The sequence below is a fragment of the Cucumis sativus genome, chromosome 5 (genome assembly GCF_000004075.3).
Source record: "Cucumis sativus cultivar 9930 chromosome 5, Cucumber_9930_V3, whole genome shotgun sequence".
In the NCBI taxonomy this organism is placed as follows: Eukaryota; Viridiplantae; Streptophyta; class Magnoliopsida; order Cucurbitales; family Cucurbitaceae; genus Cucumis; species Cucumis sativus.
In genome coordinates this window covers 17875615-17890426 of record NC_026659.2, presented here as the reverse complement: position 1 = coordinate 17890426, position 14812 = coordinate 17875615, and the positions used below count along the sequence as shown (strand labels likewise).

The window sequence follows — 14812 nt, the reverse complement described above, 5'->3', positions numbered from 1 at the left end:
TTGTGTAATTTATTTGTGAGAGTGAATTTGATCGTTTATTGACCTATATCATATACAATTTTTTTTATACACTATAGTGAGGCGAAGAATGTGACCTTTAGTACATATTTTTTATGCCACCTATGTAAGATGTGACCATTGGCATTAATAGAGTCATTACAGTACAATCACATTTGGAAGATAATTCACTTACCATATTTGTTTGTTCAACTTAACTAGAAACATTACGTGCACAAAATTTGTAAATTGGCTGCTTAAACTTTTTTTTTTTTTTACAAATGCATGATCAAAAAATGAACCTTTAACTTCATTTTAAAAAAAGTTTTCAAACAAAATAGTCACCGTAAAAAAACATATTTATTTAAAACTTGATCACATACTAGATCAACCACAAATTGTCACGTATTTATCAAATTAATAATGTAAATACAAACAACTGAACTTGACACTTATTAAAAGTTGTCATGTGTCCTAAATTTACATTGAGACATAAATGGCAAATCCCGGTGATGTTTTTATTATGACAGTTTAATCAAATTATTTTGTTATAATTATATATTATTTATTGGAAAAAAAAACTTATTTTAGCTCAAATGTCAAATAAAACACAAATCCTTGTGGTTTGGCTTAAGGGGCTTGATTAAAATTGAGTAGAGAAAAGTTCTGTTCTTCATTTGTAGGGGTTCATAATTTTTTTTTTTTTTTTTAAAGAGCTTAAAGAGAATTTTTCCAAAAACAACAAGACTAAGTAGCTCCTAAAGACTAAATCGCTCGTTGAAGTTCTTTTGAGATACAAATATTCTTCTAAGACTTTAACTTCAAGAACATTAAATCGTATGTTTTCATACATCAAGCGTACACAGTCAACCGAGAGAGAATCAGAGAACCAAGTATTAGAGATTGAATCATTTTGCACTAAATCAACATAAACACAACATAAACATAAATTCAACTCCACGAAACATGTTTATCTAATAACCTCGTGTGGACAACTTCTAACATTTGATTTTAACCCTCCACCCTAAACACTTCAAGGATAAACGTTTGAGCTCAACCAAACATCCCAAATAGCCCCAAAAAAACATCAATGTTATCAATTGGCACGTTTGAATTTTATGTGTCTACTAGCATTGGAATGACACAAATGTATTTAAATATGTTCTTGAAACAAAAACTTAAAGAGGTATCAAATAACTCAATTTCAACCATATTTATTGTTGTAGTCTTTGCATTTTTAAGAAATTTATTTTTTCCTTATTTCTTTCTTTTGCACGTTTATCAAAGATTCATCTTACTAATTTACAAGAGGTCGCTGCTAGAGATGTCGTCGGAAGGGATGGAGATTTTGCAGAGATCGGGTTCCCTCAGAGAAATATTTTTCATTTTTTTTTTATAATTTAAATCCACATTTACTTGAAATTTATATACATTTCTAATGTTGTTTTATTTTCGATAAAATATTATCAAATTTCTTATTTAAAACAATTAAAATGTCAAATTATCACTGTTTATAAAAATAGAAATTCAACTACTAGAACATAAATATAGAAATTCATAAAAAAATAATCAAAGATCAATTGGAAATTTAGAGGCCTTTCGAGATTTAATTTTTAGATGTGAACTTTCAAGACATTTTTTCAACGTTTTGGGACGGAGCTAAAAAACTGAGTTAGGGGCATCACCGTTTGACTTTTGTGGGCAAAGAACTTTTATATTACTCAAAATGAGATCACCTAGTAGTTAGATGTGAACTTTCGACACCTTCTGCATTGTTCTATGTTGGGTAGTTTCTTTGTAGGCTATAGCATTGACTCTTTTTTCGACGTTTTGGGGCGGAGCTAAAAAATAAAGTATGGGCATCACCGTTCAGCTTTTGTGGGCAAAAAACTTTAATATTACTCAAAATGAGACCACCCAGTAGTTAGATGTGAACTTTCGACACCTTCTGCATTGTTCTAAGTTGGGTACTTTCTTTCTAGGCTATAACATTGACTATTTTTTCGACGTTTTTGGGCGGAGCTAAAAAATAGAGTATGGGTATCACCGTTCAGCTTTTGTGGGCAAAGAACTTTAATATTGCTCAAAATGAGATCACCTAGTAGTTAGATGTGAACTTTCGAAATCTTTTGCATTGCTCTAAGTTGGTAGCATTTTTCTAGATTATAATATTGGCCCTTGTTTCGATGCTTCTGGACGAAGCTAAAAATCTGAGTCCGGGGCATCACTGTTTGGCTTTTGTGAGCGAAAAACTTTAATATTACTCAAAATGAGACCACCCGGTAGTTAGATGTGAACTTTCGAGACCTTTGACATTGTTCTGAGTTGGGTAGCTTCATTATAGGCTATAACATTGACCATTTTTTCGACGTTTGGGGACGAAGCTAAAAAACTAAGTATGGGGCTTCATCGTTCGGCTTTTGCGAGCAAAAAAACTTTAATATTACTAAAAAATGAGACTACTCAGTAGTTAGATGTGAACTTGTGAGACCTTTGACATTGTTTTAAGTCGGGTAGCTTCTATCTAGACTATAACATTGACCTTTTTTTTTTTAATGTTTCGGGACGGAGCTAAAAACTAAGTATAGGACATCACTGTTTGGCTTTTGTAGACAAAAAACTTTAATATTACTCAAAATGAGACCACCCAGGTTTTGAAATAAATTTTCATACACTTCTGTCACTTTAATTAATTTGAAAAATATCATGTTTTTTTTAATCATAATATGCTAACTTCAATTTAAAATAAACTAGTATTTTAATCTTGACTTTAATTATTGAAAAAGTATAGTTTAATTAGGAGAATTGTTATGGATAGCACACAAAAATAAAACTATTTAAAAAAATATAACAAATAATTTAAATATGTAAAGAAAGTTTGGTAAATTTTGTAAATTTTTGAGTATTATGCTATTTTTGTAAATGTGCTTTTTTTATCAAATTATATTTTTCATAAAGTTTAAAATTCTAATTTTTATTTGACAGCTAATTTCTTTCCAACATTATGATTTTTAAGTTCAAAAAGTTTAAAAGATAATTCTATGTATTGGAGCCATTTAAATTGACCAACAAAAAAAATATGTTATCAAATTAAATTAGAGATTTCTACACAAAGGCTATATAAATATACTTAATTATATATATATTAGTAGAAAAGGAAGCATGTATGTGGAATTTCTTTGATATATATTCGACATTCTCTCTATATACACACACTAGCATTATCCCCTAAAATGAATAAAGTATTAATTTTAAACAAAGAAAAAAAAGTCACAATTTAAAAAGATAAACTAATAATAACAATAATTTAGAAAAAATACTCAAAAAGGAAAAAAGAAAAAAACACCTTCACAAAATATTATTTTAATTAAAATAAAGGCTTATTGGGAATCACTTACAAAAAGATTTTTAAAAAATCAATTTTATTTAACACTTTTTCTTTTATAAAAACTTCTCAAAATAAAACAGAAATGTGTTTTTAATTTTTTTTATTTTTTATTTGTATATTTTGGTTTCCTATATATACTAAAATATTTTTATTAAAAAATTTCATAGTTGATCGGTGACAATGGTTGTTGAGAGTAGAGTCACCAGAGGTGATGGTCAGAGATTGACCGGTGACGATCACTTGCGGTGGTATCCAAAAATTGGTCAACAAACTTTTCATTCTTTGAAACAAATACCCAAAAATTGAAGAATAGTAAAGACACGTGTTATTTTAAATTATAACGCCAAACCTCGTACTAAAACTAACAATGAGTGAAGTATTACTTCACTTCATTCCTATTCCAAACATGCTCTAAGGCTGACTCTGGAGCTTGAAGAACAAGTCTGCTCTCTCACTAACTCTTAGTTTATAATTTAAATGAGTTGTTTATTAGAGTGAATTCATTCAAGTGTCAATAGATGTAATTTCTTTCGACCCATCGATTTGGTGCTCAAACTGAATTGGATTGGTTTTTTAAATAAAATTATATATGAAACAAAACTGAACCCAAACCACATATATGCACATATGCAGTTTGGTTTAATTTTTGGTTTTCTTATTGTTTGGTTGTTTCTCTAAATTTCTTCTCTACTTCCTTGTCTTACCTTCCTCTAACCGAGAGATAAAGGGGGACGTTGGAATTGGATGGATGGAGGAAGGATAAGAGACTCGAGAGTGGTGGAGGGAGAATGAGAGACTCGAGTAGCTGAAGAGACGCAAACGAGGGAGGGAGAGAGGAAGGGGAGCAGTTGAGCAAGTGGGTCGTGACAATTGCAGACGTAAACGAGGGAGGGAAGGGAGCAATAGAGAGGGAGAGAATGAGTTGCAGACGTAGTTGTGAGGGAGAGATTGGGAGTGAGCGGACTCAAGATGGTGGAAAGGAAGGACAGTGAAGAAGACGGGGACAAGTGGTTTTATTTTAAATTTGGTTTTCAAAAATGAAAACGAACCAAATCAAACCGTGGTTTGACTTAAAAATTCGTTTAAACCAAACCAAACCAAACCACATTTTAATCCGAAATCGGAGAAAACTTGTAATTTAATTTTTAAAGAAAATGCCGCAATGATATATTTCCCCGAATATCAGAGCTTCGAGGGAAGGTATGGGAGTTATAACATTGAGCTGGAAAAGGGTGTGAGCCTGTGAGGTGTGCGATCATTCAGTTCACACTACCCTCTCCAGATCGACCCGCTTCCAACAACCTGCGTAAGGAGAAAGCAAAAACAAAGAGCCCCACAAATGGATTTGGCGGAGCTTTGGTCAATTTTCGGCCCAGGCGTTGCCGGAGCTGTGTTTGGCGCCGGATGGTGGTTCTGGGTTGACGCCGTTGTCTGCAGTTCTGTTGCCGTCTCCTTTGTCCACTACCTCCCAGGTTCTTTACTCATCTGCGAGTCCACACCACGTTTAATTTGCCCTTAGGGTTTTTGACGATGTTCTGGTATTGCGGTTGTAGGTATTTTTGCTTCTTTTGCGGCTTTGATGTTCAATTGCGTTCGAAAAGAAGACATCGATTATTCTCCATACGAGGAGGGGGAATGGAGGTGACAAGTTTATGCTTTATCTACGTAGCTCTCTTCCTTCTTTGCTTTCTGGATGTTCTATTGTTTAAATCTGTCAGTAAGCATGTTGCGACCCGCTTTGCCTAGTAATTCGTCTAGATTGAAAGGAATGTCACAGTGTTCTTCTTCGACAAGGTTATGTGGAATGTGATTTAGTACCTTGCTAGGATTATTCTCACTGAATATGTTAGGATCTTATGAACTCGTAACTCACATCTGGTTCTTAATTCTCAATTTACAATTTACAATATGCAATGCACTTCGAGTCAAACTTTGCGTGTTTGCAATGGAAGTTGGGTTCTAACTCTGGGGCTTGGTTGGAGCAGCCATAAGGAACTCACAATCAGTGCGGCCAAGTGATTGAATTCTTTGTTACTCGTCCATTATAACATTAGTAAGGTGAAAAATCAAACTTTGTGTCAATGGCCGTTTTTGATGTAAGAGCAATTTGGAGATCAATTTCTTCACTGAGATCTGTACACATTTTTTTGTCATGTGACCCTCAGTTATAATGTACTGCTTATCAATTAGACATCAAATAAATTGATTGTTTTATACCCTTTTTCAACCACCGCTCCAATTAAGTGAGTAGCAGACAAGGGTGAGGTTGTTTGGGTGTGTTAGTACGTGTCTAGTGAGGGTAGAGTTAAAGAAGACAGAATATGCACAGAAACTATTAGAGTTGAAAACGCAGAACTATTCTTGATAGAATGGTCCAAATGATGGCAAACATTAGCAGAGGTCTGACAACCATGGAAATGGTGTGAAAACAAAGAACACTTCTTGATAGAATTGTCGAAACGATGGAAAACATTAGCGGAGGTCTGACAACCATGGAAATAGTGAGTTAGAGATAAACGTGCTAAGGTCTACGAGCCACTATTCATCTTGCTTTTGTATGGAAATACAATTTTCTTTATTTTGGAAAATCACTTTTTTAGTATGTGCACTACACTGAAACATCATTCATTATAGGTTTGGTGTCTCAGGATTAAGATTCTCTCAATGAGACAAGAGACCAAGAGGTAGTAACAGTAGGGAATGGGGAATACTTCAAAAGGAGATCCCTCTTTTGGACTATAATCATGAAAATGCTAGAATTATAAAAAAATTTTTTGTGGTTTGATCACTGCCAAGATGTAGTGGTAGTAGTATGCTATATACTATATTACCAAAGTTATCTTTCAAAGCTGACTTATCCTGAAAGGAAAATCCTTGACTTGTCTCTTTCCAATAAGGGAAAGAAGAGGTTAACTGCACAGAATCTTTTCCTTGCCTATAAAAGCTGCCTTCAAGAATTATTGTGAATCATAGGTCCTCCAATCTAGGGAGACACTGATAACCCAAATTCTAGCAAAAGAAAAGACCTATAAAAAAAAGCAAAGAAACGAGGAAGGTATGATATTCCTCATTCTTCTTCCAAAGACAGTAAACTGAGGAGGACAATAATAGGTCCTCCAATCTAGGGAGACAAAATGATAACCCAAATTCTAGCAAAAGAAAAGACCTGTCGACAAAAGCAAAGAAACTAGGAAGTTATGAGATTCCTCATTCTTCTTCCAAAGACAGTAAACTGAGGAGGACAAAGCCCAGAGTGGGAACTTCTTTAATGTGTATGCAGTACTGAGATTGAAACTTCTATAGAGGAGAGACAACATTCTCTTCCATAGGGATCTTGAAATTCCTAATATAATTTGCAAAAGGGACTTTGAAACTTTCAGGCTGTTTGGTAAGATAAGATGCATTGAAGACTGTTTCGTCACATGTTGAGTAGTTGTCGTACTTGTTTGAGAATAAAATTAGTAATGACCTGCTAGCTGAAATCTATCTTCTAGGAACTTCATTATCAAAATAACACCCTCTTAAAAATGGAGTTCTTAAAGTGGTAATTGTAAAATTCAAACAAACTTGTCCATATGTCTATTGATCAATGGATATGCTGCCAAACTTGTCATGAATGGTGACATTAATTATGCCATCATTGATTGACCAATTAAGAAATAACAAAATAGAGCTTGGTAATGACATTCAAATTGCAGCCTGGTCCATATGGTTTACTAGTCGTGAACAATTACTTTCATTATCCCAGTAAGATACAAAAAGAATAGGAGATGAGTTATCCCACAGACCAACAACTTACAAAGAAAGGAGCCCAATTAGTTTAAATTTGGGATATACTTAGTCTAGTTACAAAAGAATTTAGAAGTGAGGATCAAGTGGAAGCAAAAAGAGAAACCAAATTCGAAAAAGGTCACTGTTAATTTTTTGATCATGAAAGATTCTAGAGTTTCTTTCATACCACAATCCCCAAGGGAGAGCGAATATCCCCATTGGATGGAAGGGTATTTGTTTCAGCATTTAGCTGAGGATTTTCAACTAACTGTAGAAGGCATTTGAGCCTTTCTTGGGCCAACATTCCTACATTTTGAACAAGCTAAACAATCTCCTCCAACAGTCAACAAGACAACAACGAAGAGACCAAAAAGAAGGCACATCAAAGATTCTTCACTCTTTTTAAAAAAGAATACACTAATTAGGAGAGAGTGCGTAATTTCGAAGGACTGTTTGGATTTTACAACTAGTGTTTAGCCTTTAAAAAGAGAAATTCAAAAGAAAGCTTTGACTTTCCTAGGACAAACCACATATGATAAGGTTTTTGCCTTTTCAGAGCTTATGACTTGGCCAATCTTATAGTGGTATTTAACTGAAAAGAAGCCATCGTTTTCCAACAACCATAGATGAGCTTGATTTTGTATAGTTGGGATGCCTTCTTCTTGTGGGATTCCCCCTTTTATGGACTTGGTTTTTGTATGTTCGTGTATTCTTTCATTTTTTCTCAATGAAAGTCATTTTCATTAAACAAAAACAAACAAACACATTGTCCTTGTTTTTCATCATTCTAAAAATCTAGAACGTGTTCAAAAAGCAACCCCATCATCAAATTTAGCATCGATGAAACTTCTTCTGAACTTTAAGTCCCACACATGAAGAGAATCAAACCAACACTAACAGACGAAAGAACACTTGGCAATCACTAGTCTAGCTTGAAACGACTAGGAAACTTCAATCAAAGGGATGATTCAACCGACCAATTGTCATTCAAGAATTGGGTTTTATCTCCACGACTCACTCTAAGTCTATACCATTGCCATTCCTCTGAATTGAGAATGTTTTTCATGATCTGGGGCCAAATGCCTTTTGTTAGAACTAGTGGGCTTGGCCCTTAAAGTGTTTATGGGAAGATTTACCCTATTTCCTAATTCTTTTCCTTTTTTATTCCTTGGTGTATTCTATTTATTCTTCCTCTTTGTATCTATTGTATTCGTTCATCAAAAAAGAATAAAATTAACAATATCGTGGTTTTTCTCTCGGTTCTTGGGTTTCCACGTAAGCCTCGTGTTTTTGTTTATTGCTTTCAATATGGTATCAGAGACAAGCAATAACGGAACTCTAGAAACCAACCTAGGAGAAACCCAGATTGAACCTGAAGTCGTTGCCACCGCCACCATGGAAAAACTGCTCCAAAACCTTCAGAAGCCGTCGATCTATCCAATGGGACAGCCCTTTTCGCTGTCCACGCAACTCTCCAACCAGAAACAGCTTTTTGCATCACCCCTGTCAGGCGTGTAGGCCCACGCACCATCGCCTTTTCATCTAACCGCCCAACCCAACCTCCTCTACTCGTCGTCGTTTTTCCAACTAGCCTACCCTTTCGGTCATCTGCTGCCCCATGCGTCGCCAATTTTCACGAGCATACTTGTTCAAGGCGTTGTTTGTTTATGGCTGCATGCCCAAACATCCTCAAACCACCTTATCTTTATGTCTTGTACTTAGTTTAGTCTATTGCTTTCCTTTTTATGTCACTGACCTTGGGTATGGCATTTCACACTTTTCACATGCAAGTCTATCAAATCTAAAAAAGTTTAAAATGTACTATAGGGAGACATACTAGTTGAATCCTCGACCAAGCCTTTTTTTACACTTTGCAATCTAAGCTTTATTTGCAATTGACACTCTTCAATGCTTTCTTTAATGATGTTTTCAATGCTTTTCTTTCTCTCTCATGTTTTATAAAACCAATTTCTCTCAAAACGTGAAGAGAGGCTACATCATACCGTGAGTTTGCCCACGACTTTCGGTTTTAATATGGCTAACTTGTTCATCGAGTTAGATCAAGTGGTGCACAATCGCCCGTCTCGTGTTTTGCAAAGTTGCGATTTGGTATCAGTGCTTTGTTAGCTTGATGTAACTAAATAAGGCTATCTAAATAGGCCACCTAGTTAACTAACCAAAACTGTTAAAGTTGTTACAACTGAAACAGTTATTCTGTTGCTAAGTTCTTATATAAACAAACATCTTCACCACATTGGGAAGATAAGAGAGAAATTTTCAAAAAAATATACTTTGGTCTTACACCATAGCTCCTTGGCTAAGTGAGATGCAATTATGCCAGCAATGAAACAACTGTTGAAGTCGCAGTCTAAGCGATTTACCGAGATTGAAGAGCAATTCTTGTATTTGAGAGAATTGCTAGAAGAAAATAAGATTTCTTCAGACTTGGTTGGATGGGTTGGACGAAAAAGTTGGAGAAGTAGATGCATTGAATGCTTGGGTAGACGGACTACCCATAAACGAATTGATGTTGAGGGTTGATTCGATAGAACATAAAATTGCCTAAGCGGATAGTTTTGAACGTGGGAGTAGCTCTTCGAGTTTTCTCACGCACATGGAAGAGCATGTCGAAGAGCTCGACTCTTCTCAGAAGACCACGCTAAAAAGTCCAGTGATCTGTCAGACAACTTTCGAGCCACAATAGAGACAATTAAGGTCAAGATGGCCGAGATGAAAGTGCAAGTGAATTTAATGATGCAAGCAGTGGGTAACCAGACCCTGAATCAAACATGTAATGTTTCAAGCAAGTTCAAGATTCTAGAACCTAAAGCCTTCAATGGAAACTGCCATGCTAAAGAGCTTGAAAATTTCATATTTGATATGGAATAGTACTTTAAGGCCAGTGGAACCAACTTTGAAGAAACTAAGGTGACACTAGCCTCCATGCATTTGTCTAATGATGCAAAGCTCTGTAGAGGTCGAAAGTGAGCGACATCGAAAATGGTCAATGTACCATTGATACGCAGGAAGATCTTAAGAAAGAACTAAGGGCTCAATTCTTCCCTAAAAATATTGAGTTTATTGCAAGAAGAAAACTATAGGAACTTAGACTCACAGGAACCATAAGAGACCGTTAAACAATTCTCTACCGTTATGTTGGACATTTGAGACATGTCGGAAAATGATAAAATATTCTGCTTTGTAGAAGGGCTCAAGCCGTGGGCCATGACTTAATTATACAAACAAGAGGTTGAGGTTCTTGCCTCTGCTCTTGCTTTTGACCTCATATTTATCAGTGATAAGGAAGACCCAGGTAAGACGGGTGTGATCATCAATAAAGGTCACAAACCATCGTTCCCTAGAGGAGGTAATGACCTTCGAGGGACCCCAAATGTCTCTATAAGTAAGGGTGAACGGTTGAGTTGGCTTATATGGCTGTGAGGGAGAGGAAAACCGATGCTGTTTGGCCCAAATACACACATCACAAGATATAGATGGGACATCAACTTTAGAGAAGAGATGGGGAAATAAAGACTTCATATATTGAAAGTTTGGGTGGTCCAATCGGAGATGCCAGAATATACAATCTTATTCAGAAATAGTAGAATATGAAGATAGTAAACTAGTCCTAGAGTTACTACTAGCGAATGTATGATTGTCAAGGAGATAGAGTCCTCTGTTGTGTTGGGCAGTGCCAATTATCCTCTTTGAGCTCTAGTCCTGAAAAGAAACAAAATCTGGTAAGAAAGTAGCTTTGTAGTTCAGTTCACGAGTGATCTTGCTTATATATAGCTAATTATAGGAAATCTTAGGCACACATGCAATACATTATGGAGAGATAGCCTCTTAAAGGGAAAAAATTGCCCCTTCTTAGCATTTGGAGCAAAGAAACCATCGACTATTCTGATCTTTTCATTACCAACACATGGAATATAAGAAACGAAATGCTCAGTGGAACTTGTCAAGTGATTTGTAGCACCCAAGTTTAGGATCCAAGGACTCTTCCCATCGACACCGATAAAACTAAGGGACCGAGGCATACTTGATTGAGCAATGACTGCTAGAGTGGATGGTGGACTGAAACTGTTTTGGTTTACAGTAGGGCCAAATGGTTGAGCGGTTCTAGCATACTAACTTATATTAGCACACCCTGAATTATGCTTATCATTTGAGGAACGTTTCTTACCTCCTGGAGGACGACCATGAAGTTTCCAACACTGATCCTTAGTGTGTCATTTTTCTTGGAATGCTCATAGATAGGAATCGGTTTCTTGTTGTTCTTCTAACTATCATGGGTAGAGGATCTAATCTAGCATTGACGGCAACGAAGTCAGTAGTAGGAGTAGTCAGGACACTCATGGCACTCGTACGATTTTCTTCAAGACGAAATTCACAACGCTTCCATTAAAGAGGAAAGGGGTCTCTGGCCAAGTAACGACCACAAACAATGTCAAACTTGGGGTTCAGACCTGCAAGGAAATCATAAATCCGATCAATTTCTTCAAGTCTAGCATTCTGTGTGCCATCATTCGGAGTATTCTTTACTATCTCTCTACACAGGCCCATCTCTTGCCTAAGTTGGGAAAGTTCATTGAAGTAGGATGTTACATCCAGAGTTCCTTGCTTGCAATCATGAACTTGTTTCCTCAGTGTATACAGATGAGAGACGTTTCAAATAGAGTTTCTAATTAGTGTCCCATAGATCCTTTGCAGTTGTTGCATAGAGCATAGACTTGCCAATTTGTGGTCCCATACTATTAATCAACATGGACCGAAGAAGGGAGTCCTCCCCCTCTCCAGAAACGTCCTTGGGCATCATGGGTGGGGGACCAAGAGTCTCCCCTGTTAGAAAACTAAATTGCTCACGTCCCTCAATAAACATTTTGACCGATTGAGACCAAGAAAAGTAGATTTGGCCATTTAGCTTCTCTTCTGGAATACCTGTAGATGGTGCTAGAGAATAGTTAAATAATTTGAGGACAAAGTAGGAAACAAAGTTACCGAGTTCTTGGAATACATCGGCAAGTTGGTTGGCTTGGATTGTGTCGAAGATTCACCAACTTCAGACCCTGATTTATTATGGAGTTGATCGATTCCAGTACCACGGATGTCTGACTGATTTAAAGAATTGGAGGGCAGTGTGTGAAAGGAGGGCAGACGCGGTTGACCAAAAGAGTACTGCTGCTGGACTTGGGAAATCAGGTGGGAGTAGGCTAGCTGAACAGTGGAGGAGTTGGAATGCGGTGTGTGGGCGGAAAGGCTGGGCGTGTTTGGCTTGTTTCCTCCACTAGGTGGCGCGGCTGGCTCCAAGGGTAAAGATAGAACTACTCACTGGTGGTTTCTGAAGGTGTTGGAGTAGTTTTTCCACAGCTGCATTGATCTCGGCGGCGGCGTTGGCTGTCTCGTGGTCAGTTTGGGTTTCACCAAGATTGGCGTCTAAGGTTTCATCTTTACTTCATTCTGATACCATATTAAAGCGGTAAAAGAAAATAAAGACTGAGTTACGTGGAAACTTGACTACCAGAAGAAAAACCATGATCTGACTTTCTTTTATTATTTCTTTTGAATAAAAGATACAAAGAAGACAAATAAATAGAGAACTAAGCTTATGATAAAATGATTGGGTCAAGCCCACTAATTCTAACACTATAAGCAAACGAAAACTAGGTGAATCCTCTGGTAACATTGAAAATTTGATTTTGTGTAATATGGTGCTAGACTGCTAGTGTTTTGCTGTAATCATCAGTACTCACGTTTCCCTTGACAACAGGTTGAAGCTTTGGCTCTTCTTCGCTTATGTGGTATCATTCGTTTCATTAGCAGCATCGGTTGGACTCTTGATACAAGATTCAGTAGTAAAAGCCGGGCCATCAGTGTGGACAGGAGTTGCAGGAGTGTTGCAGTGTGTGTTTGTGTTGGTTAGGTAAATGCCCTTCCTCGTTTTGATTATTTTACTTCTTACTTTTCCTGTCTTCTATTTGGGTTTGTGCCAATTAACATGTAATTACTTTTTATAGTTTAATCATCTACTCCACCTAGTTTGTTGTGGAATCTTTCCGCAAGACAACTTTCTGAAAGAAGACTTTTACGGTTCTTTTGTTATGTTTTTTCTCTTGATTTCTGAGCATGACCTGTACTTAACATCTGTTTTTCATTCTCTCTAAATCATATGATGTTTTAGATTATTTTCTAAAAGAAGTTTGCTTGAGCTGGGATGTTTTCTGTTTAGCAATCTAATGTTGAATCAACAGATGCCTTGAATTTTGTTATTTGTTTCATTATTTCTGGAAAAATATGAAATCCAATTATTTTGGGGGGTTTCATCACTAGCTCGCTAATGCCATCTCTGAGGATTACGGGATTTTTTTTATTAGCTTATAATGTTTTCTGTTTTTCTGAAATACTGGCTGTTTCAGTGGGTTGATTTACTGGACTTCTCACTCGGAGTAAGTTGGAAAAAATTATGCACCAAGGCAAGATCTCAAAAGCTGAAGAGTCTACCAACTGTATAGAGCTCCAGTCTGCACTGCAATGTCGAGTAATTTGTTTGTGTCTATTGACCTGAACCCGAGAGCCTTTTTACTTTTTGTAAATGTCATGTGTTAAATCATAAGCTGAAACTATGTCTATATGTCTTTATGAATTCAATATAAGTGAGCCAGATATTTAATGTTTAGACTTTTGTTCTTTTATTTCTTCAAAATCAAATGTTTTCTCTGCAAAAGAAAAAAAAAAGAAAATATAACTATGGTCATGTAGAAGAACCCATACTCATTAAATTTAGATAAAGTTATTGTCATTTGAAAACAAAAATTACCAATCCATTTACAAGTTTTCTCTTTTCTTCTTTTTGGGTGAGTTTCTTTACATAGATTAATCAAGGGTTTCTTTGAAAACTAAAAAAACTACTATATATTGAATATGAAGAAAAGTTTATTTTAATTCTGAATTAATATGAACTTGGCGACTTCATTGAAGAGTTTTGATGTGTTGTGCAGGTGGTATAGCCGACAGGGTGGCTGTAAAAATGGAGAAATTTATCACATCAAGTGACCATTTCCTACCAAATATTTAAATATAGATCTAATTAAAAGGTAACATGTGTCGAAATTTAATTTAAGACATAAATTTGACAAATTTGGATGATGCCACCACGTGTTTTCATCATTACATTTGATAAAAAAAAATTATTTTGGTCCAAATAAATAGTATTATTTGGACTAAAGTTTAGTTGCGGCAAAAAATAGGCTTAAGTCAGCTTGAATGCCAAACAAGTCCAACATTCATGTGGTTGGGTCCAAGAGGTCAGGTCCATTCAAAAACCAAACCCAAGCTCATAAAGCTTACATGAGAACGTACCGTATAAATAAAAGAAAAGTTCTAGTCAATTGTGGGTGCGTAGCATAAATTTAGACTTCACAAAGCCTAGAGAGAATACTCCTGGAAACCGAACGCACTCCTTGAAGTTAAAGTAATCTTTGGAGATAAAACAAATATTATTTCAAGAGTCCAACTTGAAGAACATCAAACACTCCGCTTCTATTCATCAAGCGTACACATTCAACCGAGAGAATAAAAAGATAAGTACTAGAGACGATCGAACCACATCGTATAAAATCAACACAAACACAACGTTAAACACAAGTTTAACTCCAC

At 36.0% G+C, this 14812-nt stretch overlaps 1 protein-coding gene across 1 annotated transcript; it reads left to right on the top strand.

The window, feature by feature from the left end:
- Positions 1-4541: 4541 nt before the first annotated feature.
- On the top strand, positions 4542-13843 carry LOC101218060 (transmembrane protein 50A). Its single transcript, XM_004140272.3, has 4 exons — positions 4542-4857; positions 4939-5026; positions 12927-13079; positions 13573-13843. Exons 1-4 carry the CDS (start codon positions 4725-4727, stop codon positions 13604-13606), a joined length of 408 nt encoding a protein of 135 aa, XP_004140320.1. The 5' UTR covers positions 4542-4724; the 3' UTR covers positions 13607-13843.
- The last annotated feature ends 969 nt before the right edge of the window (positions 13844-14812 follow it).

What these genes read in the sequence shown, in the direction of transcription:
- LOC101218060 (XM_004140272.3), top strand. Translation starts at nt 4,725, where the DNA reads ATGGATTTGGCGGAGCTTTGGTCAATTTTCGGCCCAGGCGTTGCCGGA. An exon ending in CTTTGTCCACTACCTCCCAG is followed by an intron (nt 4,858 to 4,938) that starts GTTCTTTACTCA and finishes TTGCGGTTGTAG; the next exon opens with GTATTTTTGCTTCTTTTGCG. An exon ending in TACGAGGAGGGGGAATGGAG is followed by an intron (nt 5,027 to 12,926) that starts GTGACAAGTTTA and finishes CCTTGACAACAG; the next exon opens with GTTGAAGCTTTGGCTCTTCT.